This window comes from Sceloporus occidentalis, unplaced genomic scaffold, assembly GCF_023333645.1.
Source record: "Sceloporus occidentalis isolate IW3139 unplaced genomic scaffold, rSceOcc1.0.p SCAF_6, whole genome shotgun sequence".
Lineage (NCBI taxonomy): Eukaryota > Metazoa > Chordata > Lepidosauria > Squamata > Phrynosomatidae > Sceloporus > Sceloporus occidentalis.
The window spans coordinates 36,344,585-36,360,433 of record NW_028316986.1 but is presented as its reverse complement, the minus strand read 5'-3'; the positions used below and the strand labels follow the sequence as shown (position 1 = coordinate 36,360,433).

Below are 15,849 nucleotides of genomic sequence, written 5' to 3'. Positions count from 1 at the left end.
GTTTATAAGAATGCTAAATGTTCTGGAATTACAGCTGTTACTGATCAGTGATTGAGCCAGATTTGTGTTATTGCACCATGTTCTTGCTTGTACCTAGAGAGCAGTAAAGCCTCAATATAATAAAAAGCACCTGCATTTTAAATGAAATTTCAATTGAAAAACTTAACAGCCCTTCAAATTGCAGAATTTAACGCAGCCCAGTAAAGCTTAAATAACACTTTGCCTCCACAGGCTGAGGGTTTTTGCATTCAAGGTGACTTGATTGTGTCGCATGGTGAAATTATTTACAATTAAGGGATTTCTCTGGAGGGGGTTGCAGAGTATTTGCTGTTCCACAACACCTATGCAGGCATATGGTCGGTCTTTTTCAGTATTCATGGAGGCTCCTGAACCTTTATGATAATTGAATCAGTTAGATTGCTGAGTGGAGCAAGCATAAAACCTGTTAACCTAAAGGTCAGATCTGTGCATTGTTTATTTATCAGTAGGTGAAAGAGCTAAATCGGCAGCTTGTGTCACAGTCACAGTAAAAAATCACCTGTAATATTAACAGGGAGTAGATAAATTGCAAAAAATGGATTAGAATGATAAACAGAATAGAGCAAAATATTGCATATATAATGAGAGATGCAGCAATGGGTTTTACCGGGCTATAAAATGCATAGCCTTGTTATGAAAGCATTATGGGGGATAATTAGGAGCATGGTCTAGAAAAACGGTAGCAAAAGCTAGAACCATACTTCTAAATGTCTTCCCCATGATAGTGTTTCCTTTGCAAAAAATTAGTTTTTAGCACAGGTGTGAAGCAGTTTTGTGAAGTGGGTGAGCTATGGGATGGAAGAGACTTGGGCTTACCCTTCTAATTGGGTATGAAACACCTTTCAGTAAGTCTAATGTATCTCAGTCTTTCATTCTAGCAGTCTAGCTTTTCTTATGCTATTGTGTAAGGCTAACAACAGAAGACTAACCTCCTTTTAAGACTGAGAGGCCTGGGAGCCAAATGTTTAAGTCCCCACATTTACATGCTACACCTTGGCAGTGTCATTTTTTCACTCATATGGGGAAAGCATACTAATATAAAATTCTTTCAAAAAACATGTCTGTTTGACATCAGGATCTGTAAGTTAAAATTTTGTTCTTCTAAATCTGAAAGAGAAAGAGTTGGATCCAGCCTTAGTCATACTTAGAATAGAAGTTCCATCAGAATCAATAAAACATAGGTTAGTCATGACTAACCAATTGTTTTCATTGGGCCTACTCTAAGTGACTCCCATTGTATTGCTATTAAACTTACTTTTACTTTTTATATGTTGCAGAACCAGGACCTATAGACCCACCACTTCTATTGGATGTTAAATCCAGAGCAGTAACAATCTCCTGGCAGCATCCATCAAAGCCAAATGGCATCATCACCCACTACAACATTTACCAAAACAAGCAGCTGCACACTACTATTCCAGGCATCACATCTAAATGTATTGTACATGATTTGCACCCTTACACAATGTATCAGTTTCAGGTAGAAGGATGTACCTCTAAAGGATGCTCTCTCTCTCCAGAGACTCTGCCCATACAGACCCTCCCAGATGCCCCAGAAGATATTCCTGCTCCAGAGCTATATTCAGACACACCAACATCGGTTCAAGTATCATGGAAGTCTCCTCTTCATCCAAATGGGCTGGTTCAAAACATTACAATTGAGAGGAGAGTAAAGGGAACACAACAAATATCCACAATTGCCACCTTGCCCTTCAATTATTCCAAAAGTTACTTGGACCAAAGTCCTGCCCTTAGCCCTTGGAAGATGTACGAATACAGAATCTTGGCAAATACCTTTGAAGGAGGCATCAACAGTAGTGCTTGGGCAGAAGTTATCACAAGACCATCAAGACCTGCAGGCATCCAGCCTCCAAAGGTACAAGTTTTAGGACCAGATACTGCACAGGTTTGTCCAATTTCATTTTTATTCCTCTTTTATGTACGTTTTTACAAAACCAGTAGTTTATATTGAGGGATGGACCAGACTGAGATGGATTCTTCCAGGTTCATTTTTCAGGTGGTCTGAAAGGCAGCAAATTGTTTAATTTATTGTTATTGTATTTTTACTGCTGAAGAAGAGGGAAGGTGCTTATGAGATTTGCTGCTTCTTATGTTAAGATGAATTGACTGGCTTTAAAGCTACTACACACCTTGTCTTGGAGGGTGAGGGATGTGATTTGCTACTCCGGGCAGTAAAATGTCTTGGGGCAGCCCAAGTGTATGTGCCTCTTTGTACCCAGGGAGCTTGTGGCCTATTTAGATATTTCACTGTACTGCAAAGGAAGACACAGTACATCCCAGAATACTGAAGGAACCTATTGATGTATTCTCTAAATCACTTTACATCATTTTTCAGAAATCTTGGAGAATAGTTATAGTACCAGAGGACTGGAGAAGGACAAACATTCTCCCTCTCTTCAAAAAATGGAGAGAGAGAGAGAGAGAGAGAGAGAGAGAGAGAGAGAGAGAGAGAAAGAAAGAAGATTCGGGAAACTACAGAGCAGTCAGACTGACTTCAGTATCAGGAAAAAATATTAGAACTGATTATACAGGAGACTGTCTGAAACTATCTTGATGCCAATGCAGTGCTAAGTAGGAGCCAGCATGGGTTTGGTAAAAACAAATCCTAGGAAACTAATCTTATCTCTTTGGTTTATGGGGTCACTAGTTTAGTAGGTGGTGGGAATGCTGTGGGTGTAATTTATATGGATTTCAGCAAAGCATTCAATAAAATCCCCTATAATATTTTGATTAGCAAACTGATTAAATATGGAATAGATTAAAACACTTTCAGATGGTTCTATAATTGGTTGGAAAAGCATACTGAAAATAGTCATCATCAATTGTTGCACTTCAAGCTGGAAGGAGGTCTGGGTGGAGTGCCATAGGCTTCTGTCCTAGAGACATTACTCTTCAGTATTTTTATCAATTATTTAGACGATGGGGTTCAGGGAATCCTTATCAAGTTTGCAGATGACACAAAACTGGGAAGGGCGGCTAACACATTGGAAGTAAGTAACAGCATTCAAAAGGACCTAGATAAACTAGAAAATTGGACAGAAATTAATGAAATATAATTCAGTAGAGACAAATGCAAAATTCTATACTGAGGCCACAAAAAACAAATGTGTAGATGAGGGATACTGGGCTTAATCAACAGTACTACATGTGAAATACACTTTGGGATTATTGTTGATCATAAAGTGAATATGAGCCAGTAGTGTGATGCTGCAGCATAGAAGGTGAAAGCTATTTTAGCTTGCATTAATAATTTTCAAGTTGAGGGAAAGAATATTATATTCTATGCTAGTCAGGACTTATCTAGATTATTGTGTTCAGTTCTGGGCACATCATTTATATACACAAGTTGGAGCAGATTCAGAAAAGGGCAGCAAGGATGATAAGGGGTATGGAGAACAAAACACACAAAGAAACGTTGAAGCTGCTGGGCTTGTTCAGCTTAGTGAAGTGACAACTAAGGGGTGAGATGAATGCCTTCAAGGGCTGCCACAGAGAGGAGAGGCAGTCCTGTTCTTTGCTGCCCTAGGAGGAGCAAGTCTAATGGTCTGAAGTAACAGGGGAGTAAATTTTGATGGAATCTTATATGGGACTTCTTGACAGTAAGAACAGTTTGGCAATGGAGTTAATTGCCTAGAGAGTTAGTAGGGTCCCCTCTGGGCATCTTCAAAAAAGATGGTTGAAAACTGTCTGCTGGGGATGCTTTAGTTCGAGATCCTGTATTGAACAAGGAATTGGACTCACTGGTCCATGAAACCCATTCCAACGTTATCATTCTAGGTTTCATGGCCTTTCACTGGATCCTTCAGGCTGCTTCATACCAGAGATAACTTTCTTGAGTTTTCTAGTACCATACTGGTAATCAAAAGGATAGCTGTACAGTTTTTGAGTTAATTGGTCATTGTCTCAGATATCTTTACCCATCTCCAGGTTGCTTAGCCCAGTCATGCTACAGGAAGCCTAGGCATGGATGCTTGCTTTTCTTAGATATCAGTCTTGTTCTTTGGTGATTCGTTTTTTGTCCCATGCCAACATAATTTCATCCTGTTCCTTATTGACTGACAGCATAACAATTTATCCTTAGCTGGAGCATTGGGACTTGAATGGGATTTAGCTTGTCAGGGACTGTTCATGCTCATACCTTATACCTCTCATTCCTCTTTATAGAATGAAAGGAATTGGGGTATATAATATAATCCCCTGCAACTGGCAGACAGTATGAATTTATTTGGACTATATTTTCTAGCCTTTCCAGCTTCCAGTTTGTACCCTTAGCCTTAGTGTCTTTTAAGATGCAGAACCTGTCTGGGTTTAATTTGAATGTAGCCACCCTTGGTCTTTGCAAGACCCTAATAAGTCCACTCTGGCATAGCAACCAGCCCTGTTTTGCCATCATCTTTATATATTTTACTATAGCAATAATTCTAGTGCTTTAATGTCTGTATTTTTACTTCCAAACTACCCCAAATTCAGTACTGTACTGTCAAAATTCTTCCATTTCCCTCTCACACCTGAAATATTTGGAATGATAACATAGATTTATTTAATTTTAATCAGTAATAAGTAGCCAGTAATAAAACAACAAAAGAAACTACCCTCCTAGTCTTTCTTAAAATGCTACTAATTGTGAGCATAAATGCTGCATGTTTTCAAAATATATGTTTTATTTTTAATCTCTATGAAGCAAAAATCTGTGCATAAGTTGGCTGACTCAGGAAAGAACAGTCTTAGAGGACTACCTGGGAAATTTTCAATTATTCACATCATTCATTTGGGAATGAACTCTAGAGGACAGGATAACTACCATTGTTTTGGCTTGCATACAAACTTCATTCAAGGGAAATTAGTGTAACCAAACAAGAGGGATTTTTGTAGCTTAGAAGCCTCTTTTGTGTAAATACACACATGCTTCCATGGATTCAGTCTTGTACTAGTGCCAAGAAGCATTGGTACTGTAGCTTGCTCACTAGAGCACATAACAAAGGACATTTGCATAAGGCTGGAGATGATCCACAAAAATTATTGTTGCTGTTATTGGTATGGGTATTCCATATGTGTCTCTGTGTGCCCATATCTATGTCTGCATGCACGTTGGATATAGGTAGAAACGAGCCAAATGAAAGTTATGGAACCACAGAAATCTTGAGGAAAAAATATGATTACAGTAGGGAAATGTTAGCAAACATTTTGAAATGTGTTGTGTCTACAGTACTATTCAAATGAACTGGACCTAATGAATGTCTTTAATGATACGTCTGATGGCTTATAATTATAGAATAGGGTTCATTATCATGCATGGAACTGGAGATAGATGGTAATCAGGATATTCAGAATCATGTCCTAATATATAATAATAAAATTGAAAATTCAATTTCATTACAAAAAGATACATAACTACAATGCATAAAGAATGTTTTTGTGCATGTGTAAATAAAAGTAAAGGTAAAGATAGTCCCTTGACATGAATGTCTAGTAGTAACCGACTCATCTCCGGTACTAAGAGTTGTCCAAAGACAACTCTGGTGGTCATATGGCCGGCCTGACAGCACCAAACACTGTTACCTTCCCACTGAAGTGGTACCTATTTATCTACTTGCATTTGCATGTTTTCTAACTACTAGGTTGGCAAAAGCTGGGACTAGTGATAGAAGCTCGCCCCATCATGCAGCACTCAGGCCTCGAACTGCCAGCCTTCCGATCTTCCAATTGTCAAAATTGGTGTCTTAACCACTAAGCCACTGCATTCCAACATATGTACATACCAATTTGTAAATCAAACTTAGGCCCGTTACAGACCGCTCAAAAGGGGCGGTCTTGGGCCGCTGCCGGTTGCAGCGCAGAGGAGCTGCAGCAGCCAAACCGCGCGACTCCTCCGTGCTGCAAAAAAGGAGTGCAGAAATTGCACTCCTTCCGGCAACCCGGAAGAGCCGCCGCAAGTGCCAAAGCGCTGTGCGTCCGTTACATCAAGATGGCCGCGCCCGTCTGTATAGGGCGCCACCATCTTGCCATACAGAATACACACGAGGGGCAAGGCGCGTCCGGAAGCGCCGCCCCTCGCGCGTATTCCTGGCGCAACGACGGCGCCGCTTAGGCCCATTTGTACGGCGCCCAAGAACATCTATATCTTGTAGAAATATAAGAGCACATGACATTGTGCTCCTGTATTAGAATACTGTGTTTGATTTGAGCTGTTCTCCTTTTTCATAATAGTCGTAGAAATCAGGAATGGTGAGAATTTTGTTTGGTTGGGTCTTTTTTTATGAGATCCTTCCAAAATTTGCAAACTTCTTCATAATTTGATGGAAATAGTTTGAGATTTTAAAAAAGTGAAAATGTGAGGAAAAAACTGATATATTTATTCAGCTCTGCTGAAAGCAGTGGAATGTAAATTGGTGCAAGTTCGGGGAACTTTCAACATGTTTTTTTTTTCTTTCCAGAAAAAAATATCTAAGAGTCAGAAACTCCCAGTTTGATCCCAGTTTGAAAATTCCCATTCCATCCCTAGTTGTGTGATGCATTTAGCCACTGTCATATAATACTTTTTCTAAAAGAATTGAACTAGCTGCCAGTCTGATGCCAAGCCAGTTTAAGGTTTTGGCATTAAGCTAAGAATTCTTAAACAATTTCAGGCAAGAAAATCTAAGAGGATGCTGCTTTCTCACATATAGGCCTGTCTAACTAATATATTCATTATCAGAGGCCGTACATATTGTTCCATATCCTTTAGTTGATTTTGTGTTGACACTAAAGTAATGAGAATGTGGATCCAGATTCTGTCTTTCCTCTAAGCTTTTCTATCACCTTCTCGCCATTTCCCTTTACAGGAATCAAGGAAGAATGGCATAACTGTGCATACAGCAATAACAGCTGATGCCAAACAATGTGAAGAAGAATAAAAAATGTACACATGATATTTGAATGCTTATTTTACTAATGAAAAAATCCATAAATCATTGTTGTCACTGTTAAAATAACATAAACAGCACTTTCTAATGTGTGTAATGCTTTACACTCTATCTCTTCCTGACTATAATAGTCAGTGGCAGAACCTGAACCCAAGTCTCAGTCATGGCTCTGTCAATATGTTAAAAAGGGGCAATTAATCTAGATAGAGATAAAGAGACAGGAATAGAAATAGAAACAGAAATAAGTGTGTGTGTTTGTGTACACACATGTGTGCCCTGCTCAAAAAGCATCTCATACCCTGCAGGGCATATATGTCACATCTCAGCTGTTGTGAAGGAAGAACAGGTGTTAGACAGATGCCTGATACAAGTCTGCACTTATTTTGCAGTGAGTACTGTAACAGTGAAGAAGGCAATCCATAATTGGATATGTATCCAGAATATTCCTCATCTCTCTCTTTGTTCTTCCAGTCCACAGATTGTTCACAGTCCACAGATTGTGACATATGGACTTGAAACATATCAGAGACCTTGTGCATATGGGCCCCTGACTCATGCATCCTTAGCCAAACAAATAAACCAATGATATATTTATAGCATTTCTTACAATAATGGAGTAAGCTGTATAATGCCCCACCACTACAGACAAATCATAATTATGAGTAAAGATGTAAAAAAAAATCATTTCTTTCATTTTTCCCACTGAAAATATCCATTTTGCACTCCCTTTAACTGACAACAAAGTGAAGGTCACTTTGTATTGGAAAAACATAATTTCTAAACTGGCGATACATTTCATGATTTTGCCATTGCCATAAATAAAGAGGACCTTCCTTAACCATGATAACAGTGAATCGGGAACTCCTGGCATGGAAAATGTCTGAAAACTCTCTAATCAATTGCACCTCCTTAAGGCTAGGGATGTATATCTTAAAATATTTGTTATTCTTACATATGAGAACAAAAAATTGAAATAATTACAAACTGTGAACAAAGGGAAAATATCCAAGGAAGGGGCTATTCTCCCACTTCCATTCCTTCTTGACACCTGCAGTCTGAAAAAATACACTGAAGACCTGCTATGGGAGACGGGCTTCCAGGCTGCATCCGAATTGCAGAAATAATCCACTCTGACACCACTTTAACTGCTTTGGCTCAATGCTATGGAATTCTGGGATTGAGCCAAGGCAGTTAAAGTGTTGTCAAATCAGATTATTTCTGCAGTGCAGATACAGGAATAGGATGTAGTATTGATTCAGTTGTATTGTTTTTAACTGCTTTTTGTTTTTAATTACATCATATTGTTGCTAATAATATAATTTTATTTAAATGTTGATCTTGTGTATGTTTTCATCTACATTGTATATTGTAATTTGTAAGCTGCCTAGGAATTCCAATTTGGGGGAGAAAGTGGGGTATAAATAACTGTTGGTTCTGCCCATACTGTTCTGGCAGCAAGGAGAGTAGGAGGATGGGGTGCCTATTTGGTACATGAATCGGGAAGAGAAACAAGAAAGGCCAGTGGCATATGGAGCACCTTGGAGCTTGGCTCAGCTGGAGGCAAAAGGACTTTCCTTCTTTTTTCTAAAGTCAGGCCATTTTGCTCAGTTGCTCCGGAAGCAACTCCTGAAGAATCTGACTTCATTTCCTGGCTCCATTGGTGGAGGTTTTGAGCCCAAGGGCTAAAAATCTTAACAATGGGTTTCAAATGTTATATGTCATTATTTTGTTTGAAATTCACCAATTTTACAGGGGATGTAAACAAAATAAACAAATAATGTCACTATGAAGAAAAAGAAAAACACAGGTAACACAGTCAGTCCCCAAGCTGCCTTCTGGACTGCCAGGCCTTAGTAATTTGTACTACCTTCTTCCCCCACTGGCCTTGTGAAGAACTATGAATCCTTTATGACTGTTCAGTTTCTGCACTAGGCTTAGAACAAATAGGACCTTCTTTGCATAGCTACAATAACAGGGCTTAGGTTAAACTGAATAAATAAGCAATTGCTTTGGAGGCTGGCTTTTCTAAAGCTTTAGTTGTTTTTATATTAATAAGTACAATAACATCCAAAACCCACCAAAAATGAATCCTTTATTCGGCCAGCCAAAAGACACAAAATACATGATGCAAGCTTTCAAAGATCCACTGGCTTCTTCATCAGGCAAATGTATGATTAAAAAATCATATCAGAGAAAAAGATAAATAAAATGTTGGTTACAAGCCTGTGTTTTGTCAGGATGTGTTGTGCTGCTATTTTGAGATGGAGTGGAGGGATATCTATGGAATTAGTCCCCTCCTCCTTCTGGGCTTGTGGCAATGAGAACAAAGCATTCCATAGTACAGCAGCTAAAATTTGAATTCCATTAGCATATTATTATTATTATTATTATTATTATTATTATTATTATCCCACCCTTTTTCCATACAAAAACATACAAAAATAGTATATTAAAATACAAGTAAATTACTGCAATAATTAAAACAAATTCAGTACTAAAATCAAGTACTTTAAAAAGATTAAAATGCTTAAAATACATTAAAACAAAACAACAACACTCCATCGCATGCCTTAAAGGCTTTGTTTTAAAAGCCTGTCTAAACAAATAGGTCTCAGTCTGCTGGTGGAAGGATAATAAGGAAGGGGCCATTCTGGTCTCTCTGGGCAGGGATTTCCAGAGTCTAGAGGCAGCCATGGAAAAGACCCTCTCTCATGACCCCACCAACCATGCTTGTGATGGTGGTGGGTTGGAGAGAAGAGCCTCCCCTGTCGATCTCAGAGCCCAGACCAACTCATTTAGAGAGATGCAGTCTGCCAAATAGCCTGGTTCTGAGCCATATAGGGCCGTATAGGTCATCACCAGCACTTTGAACTGTTCCCAAAACCAGACTGACAACCAGTAGAGCTGTTTCAACAGGAGTGTTGTGTGATCTCTATAACCTGCCCATGCTAGCAGCCTGGCTGCAGCTCTTAGGACAAGCTGAAGTTTCTGAACACTCTTCAAAGGCAACACATTACAGTAGTCCAGATGTGATGTAACCAAGGCATGTACCACTCAGATAAGATTCGGTGTCACAAGGAATGGGCACAGTTGGTGCACAAGTTTTAAATGTGCAAAAGCACTCCTGGTCATTGCACAGACCTGGACCTCCAGGTTCAAAGCTGAGTCCAGGAGTACCCTAAACTGCAAACCTATATCTTCAGGGGGAGAGTGACCCCATCTAACAAAGGCTGGATCCTTATTCCCTGATCTGCCTTCTGACTGACCAAGAGCACCTCTGTCTTACCTGGATTAAGTTTCAACTCGTTTGCCCTCATCCAGTCCATTACTGATGACAGACACTGGTTTAGGACCAGGACAGCCTCCTTAGATTGAGGTGGGAAGGAGAACAGTGTGCCTGCAGAGTTGAGTGACATTGGCATATTGATGATACTGCACCCCAAAACTCTGGACAACCTCTCCCAGCAGCTTCATGTATATGATAAATAGTATAGGGGACAACACAGAACCCTGAGGGACCCCCACAGGCTAATGGCCAGGTGGTTGAGCAGGAGTCTCCTAGCACTACCTTCTGGGTTCGGCCCTCCAGGAAGGGGTGGAACCACTGTAAAACAGGGCTCCAAAGTCCTATCCCAACAAGGCGGTCCAAAAGAGTACCATGGTCGATGGTATCTAAAGACACTGACAGGTCTAGGAGAACCAACAGGGACACATTCCCCCTGTCCAGTTCTCTGCATAGGTCATCCACCAAGGTAACCAAGGCTGTCTCTGTTCCATAGCCAGGCCTGAAACCAGACTGAAATGGATCTAGATAATCCGTTTCATCCAGAAACCCCTGGAGTTTGGAAGCCACCATACGTTCTAAAATCTTTCCCAAAAATGGTAGGTTGGTGGATAATTACTCATTATTATGAGATCCAGGGATGGCTTTTTTTAACAGATGCCTCCAACTGCCTCCTTTAGGCAAGATGGAACTCTGTCTAGTTTTAGGGAGGCACTGACTACCTCCTTTACCCACTCAGCCAATCCCCCTCTGGCCTGTTTAATAAGCCAAGAAGGACAAGGGTCCAAGACACATGTGGTGGCTTTTACCTATCCAAGGATCCTGTCCACATCATTAGGCTGCACAATAAAAAAAAAAGATACTTTCTCATCTTGAATCTCAGAAAAAGTAATTTTTGTATTACAGAGGAAGTATCTGTTCTGAGAAGTGGAGATGTTATCATACTTCGCTATATGGTCAACATGGTTACCCTTGAATATGATTCTTATACATTCATAAGAACTGTTGTTCCAGTTACTGAAAGGATACTGGAGGACGATAGGAGAATTACCCTGTTATCAGACAAGGGACACAAGCTGATACAAATTTTTGATAGATAACACAAACACTTTCCTAAATATTGAGGGCAAATATTTATCTGAACTGGAACTAGAAGAAGTAGAATTTATTATATAAAAAAATTCCATGTATCATTAACTTTATTTATAACCCTCTTTTTTCCCCAAAGTGGGATTCCTAGGCAGCTTACAAATTATAATAAATACAGTGTGGTTGAAAACATACACAAGATCAACATTCAAATAGAATTAGATTACTGACAACAATATGATGTACAATGTACAATAATTGTACAAATACAATTAAAAATAAAAGTTAAAAACAGTACACTTGACCCAATACTGCATCCTATTCCTATATAATAATAATAATAATAATAATAATAATAATAATAGTAAAGTTTATTTCTATACCGCTTTTCCGCATTGATCAAAGCGGTGTACAGAACAAAAGAATACAACAATACAGCAGTACAGAATAAAAATACAATATATATAGTCATAAAATCAATATCACTATGCTTTGTGCAGAATTCAAATAATTTTACCATAGTATTTTCTGAAGTACAGAGGACCCTTGTTATATGCTGGGGTTTGGTTCCAAGATCCATGGATAACAAAATCCGTGTATGCTCAAGTTCCATTAAATATAATGACATAGCAAAATGGTGTCCCTTATTTAAAAAAATGGAAAATCAAGGTTTGATATTTGAAATTTATATATTTTTTAATATTTTCAAACCAAGGGTGCTTTAATCCATGCATAAAAAATCAGTGTATAAGAAGGGCCAACTGTATACAATTTTATTTTGTTGTGATTCAGTTTTCACTACTACTATACTCTGTAAATATTTAATTGGCACGCTTGGTGTGTGTTTCTTGAATTTGATTTGGAAAATTTCAGTTTTTCTGGGATTTTTCAAATGTTCAATATGGCTCATTGATTACTCTATACTTGTTCTATATCAATCATCATATGTCCCTGGAAGAGAGGATTGCATAGTAGAATCATTTCCTGTACTAGATTACTTTTACAAACATTTTTTGAAAATGACAACAAAAAATCCTGTTTTATAACAGCTTGTTGCTGTTTTTGAGGAAGAAAGAGCAAGATGCTTTCAACTGAAAGAAAAAGAATATGGGATCATTCTTGAGTAATTCCTTAGTCCAGTGAAACTGTTAACACTACACCTTTATCCCTTGAAATACTATTTTGTTTGAATTGAAAGGTTTTGGCTATGTCAAAAAGAAATGCTTCCCAAGGTTATAGCTATTCAGTGCATGGGAAATGGCTAATTTCTATCCCTTTAAATTTTGTGGTGGAGAAAATAAGGTGCTTTGATCTTTCAGTGATGGCTTCCTAAATCATTATAGTGAATTAGTTAATCTCTCCCAGTAGCTGCCCTGTTCTAGCTTCCTCTTGGGCACTTTCGTTCTTAGTCTTATAAAGCTGAGCTTCAACTCAGTGGATAAACTATTGCTGTTCTCAACATAAAACTGTCCTATGCACGCATTTTCATGCCTTCCTATCCTCTCAACTTACAGTTCATTTAAGCTTTTGGAAAATGAAAGCAAAACAAGTGAGACTAAGATCTTTAGATTCATAGTACTGTATTTTAATTGCAAATTCCAGCTTGTCTCTCATGTGACATACACAGGTTATTAGGCTGCAAATTTCTTATACGTGGAGACTTTTGCTGACAATGTTAGGCTAGGATCAAAAGTAAAACTCAGTGAGATCTATGTTTGGCTTGTGTTTATTTACAAAACAGCAAACACTGTGTTCTTCTGGATGCATCACAAAGATGATTAGAATGTGAAGGAAGATTAAAAAGCAATACTGATATGGCATAGACATTAGTGTATAACAAAAACAAGTTTAAAAAAAATCCATAAGGTGTGCCTTAGTCCTTGAACATGCTTTAAAGTAGCTTTTTGGTTCCAGGCCAGTGATGCCAAGGTGAGAGGAAAGACACAACTGGTTGTTGCCATTTGCCATTAAAGCAAATGGTGGAGTGGGAGGGAGAAAGCATGGTTCCTGTATTTTACAAATACATTCCCCCCATCTCCCCCCTATGAACATTCATGTCATTGCCTCATAAGTTTCTGAAAACTTGTTCTTTCCTCTTGAATAGTGTTCAGTCCAGTGCCTTACAGATTCATAAACAAGTTGAGAACAGAAAGCAAAGACTTATCTGTTTGTGTACCTTCCAAATATGCTAAGGGTCTATGAAATGAAGGCCTCTATAAACTAAATATAAAAGAACTATTTTTTCCCTTTCCTTTCCTTTCCTTTTTTTCTGGTAGTAGTTTTGCATACCTAAACAATTTCCTTTTCCATTCTTCTTTTAGAAGGGAAAACAGCATTCTCCAGGCTACAATGGAATAGTTGCTTGTGCCAAGTTTTTAACAAGTTCTTTAGGCTCACATGCTTGCAAGCGCTTGCTCTTTGATAGACATGAAACAGCTACCTGATCGGATCCTGGAAAGCTGCCCTAGAAATGCAGAATAGCTGCAAGATGCTCAAGTAGCATGATTAATTAAGCTTTGTTTTAAATGACTCCTATAGGGGTTGACTAAAGCAGGTGGCTTAATAGAAGATGGTGTTTAAGAAAGAGTACTTTCATACATCATAAAAATAGCTTCTGTGATATATGCTGGAAGAAATAGGAAAGCAGCAGATCACACAAAGGCTGTAACCAGTCATTAACACTCCTTTTAAATGAATGGAAACTGACATCATAAGGTATTTGGCAAAGTCTATGAGCACAGGGGGGAACATCTATCTTGTTAGTGGTTTTTGCTACTTACTACCACAAGAAACTGGGAAAATGTCTGAAGTGGATATCTGACATATTGGTCCATAATTTCAATCTAACAGGTTTCACCAAGGATACAGAGTTAAAATGAGGTCATGGCAAGCTTTATGTAAATCTGTAAAGCCATTTCTAAAGGAATAGCTCTGCAATTGCTGAAAAGTAAAAATAAATGAAAGGTGTTTTTGTCATTTTTCAAGTCCAAAACTATTTTGCGAATGCACAAAAATTAAAAAGCCCACTTCAAAAACACAAAGTAGTAATGTAAACAGGTAAAGAGATCTGATCAGATAGTGCATTTTTATGTTTTAGGTGGGGCAAACAAGAGTAGAAAGATCATATAAATTGTAGGCTGACTTCAGCATATTGTAATAGGAGATAACTGATGAAAATCTCTCAGTCTTGATTTTGTTGCATTTGTCCAAATATGTTGCCATTTGCCATCAATTTGGCATTCCTTTTTGGTAACTCTGTCTATGACAGATGATCCTCATGAGCCCTGATCATCAAAACTCCTGCTGAAGTCTTGCAGTCTCTAAAACATTTGCCATCACTGCTTTATTGAATCAATCAATCAGTAACAGAGAACTTTATTGCATTGGCCCTGGAATAGGCCTGTAGTGTTCCAAAATGGAATGTTCTGGGGACACTCGGTGGTGGGGAATGGATTTTACTGCACAGCGAGAACTCTGTGGTCTATAATATTCTTTTCGAACCCTACCTGCTTTTTCTTCTCATCTTTGTTTTGCATCAGGTTGCAAGACTTCATCCCCTCCCCCCTAGAAAAGAATGCAAATCTTCATATATTTCATTTTTGCATGTAACAATTTGTTGTATCAAATATTTTCTCCTCCTGGATAAGATCACAAGAGTTTTTACACCTCTCCTCCTCTCTGTCACTGTATTTGCAGTTCAGTTGTATTATTATGTTTTGATGAAAAAGTCATTTGTGCAAAAAAGAAAAGAAACCCAGTTTTGGGCAAAACCCTTGTGTTTATTCAACATGCAAAAAAAAGTTCTCTGTACAAAAATGTTTATTGATAATTTTCTCCAAGAATGTTAAAAATGAGGGGGGAGGGGGAAACCTTCCAGGTCTTGGCCATTTTCTCAGTTGATGTTTTAATATGTTAATATACCCATTTTGTTTGTCAAAGACTACAAAGTATGCAGCTATTCCTTACATTCCTAAATGAATGCATGCATTTTTTAAAATATGCATTTCGCTCATTGACCAAACGATTATTTGTGCACCTTTTCCCTACTATGCATTTCTTTTTCCAGAATTTGCATTTAAGGTATACACATTTTCAAAATGTTGCTCTTCACAATGAGCCATGAGAGGTGTGGAAAGGCTATTTTTGCTGAAACAGTCAAATCCAATGACACTGGTATGGGAGTTTAATGGAATACTTAATATAGGTAAGGCCATAGCAAGTTAAATCTCTTAGGGCCAGTACAGACAGGTCAAAATAAAGCTGCTTCAGGTAACTTTGGAGGTATGCTGTTTAAATGACGTGTGCATCTTAAGAGGCCAGAAGCTGTGCCAAAGCTGCACTCTTGTTGTTAGAACTGGATCGTGGCTTTGGCACAGCTTCTGGCCTCTTAGACGCATGCATCATTTAAACACCATGCCTCCAAAGTGACCCGAAGCAGCTTTATTTTGGCCTGTCTGTATGGGGCTCTTAGTATTTCCTGGTGAAACTATTCTGAGAAAGAGCATCAAAGAGGTA

General features: G+C 38.4%; 1 protein-coding gene across 1 annotated transcript in view; it reads left to right on the top strand.

Annotated features, from left to right (window-relative positions):
* The window catches only part of USH2A (usherin), a 665,032-nt gene that overhangs the window by 432,071 nt on the left and 217,112 nt on the right, over window positions 1-15,849 (top strand). Inside the window, exon 40 of the mRNA XM_089528326.1 lies at window positions 1,317-1,945. Within this exon, the coding sequence (XP_089384452.1) occupies window positions 1,317-1,945 (629 nt within the window). The remainder of the gene's footprint in view (window positions 1-1,316; window positions 1,946-15,849) is intronic.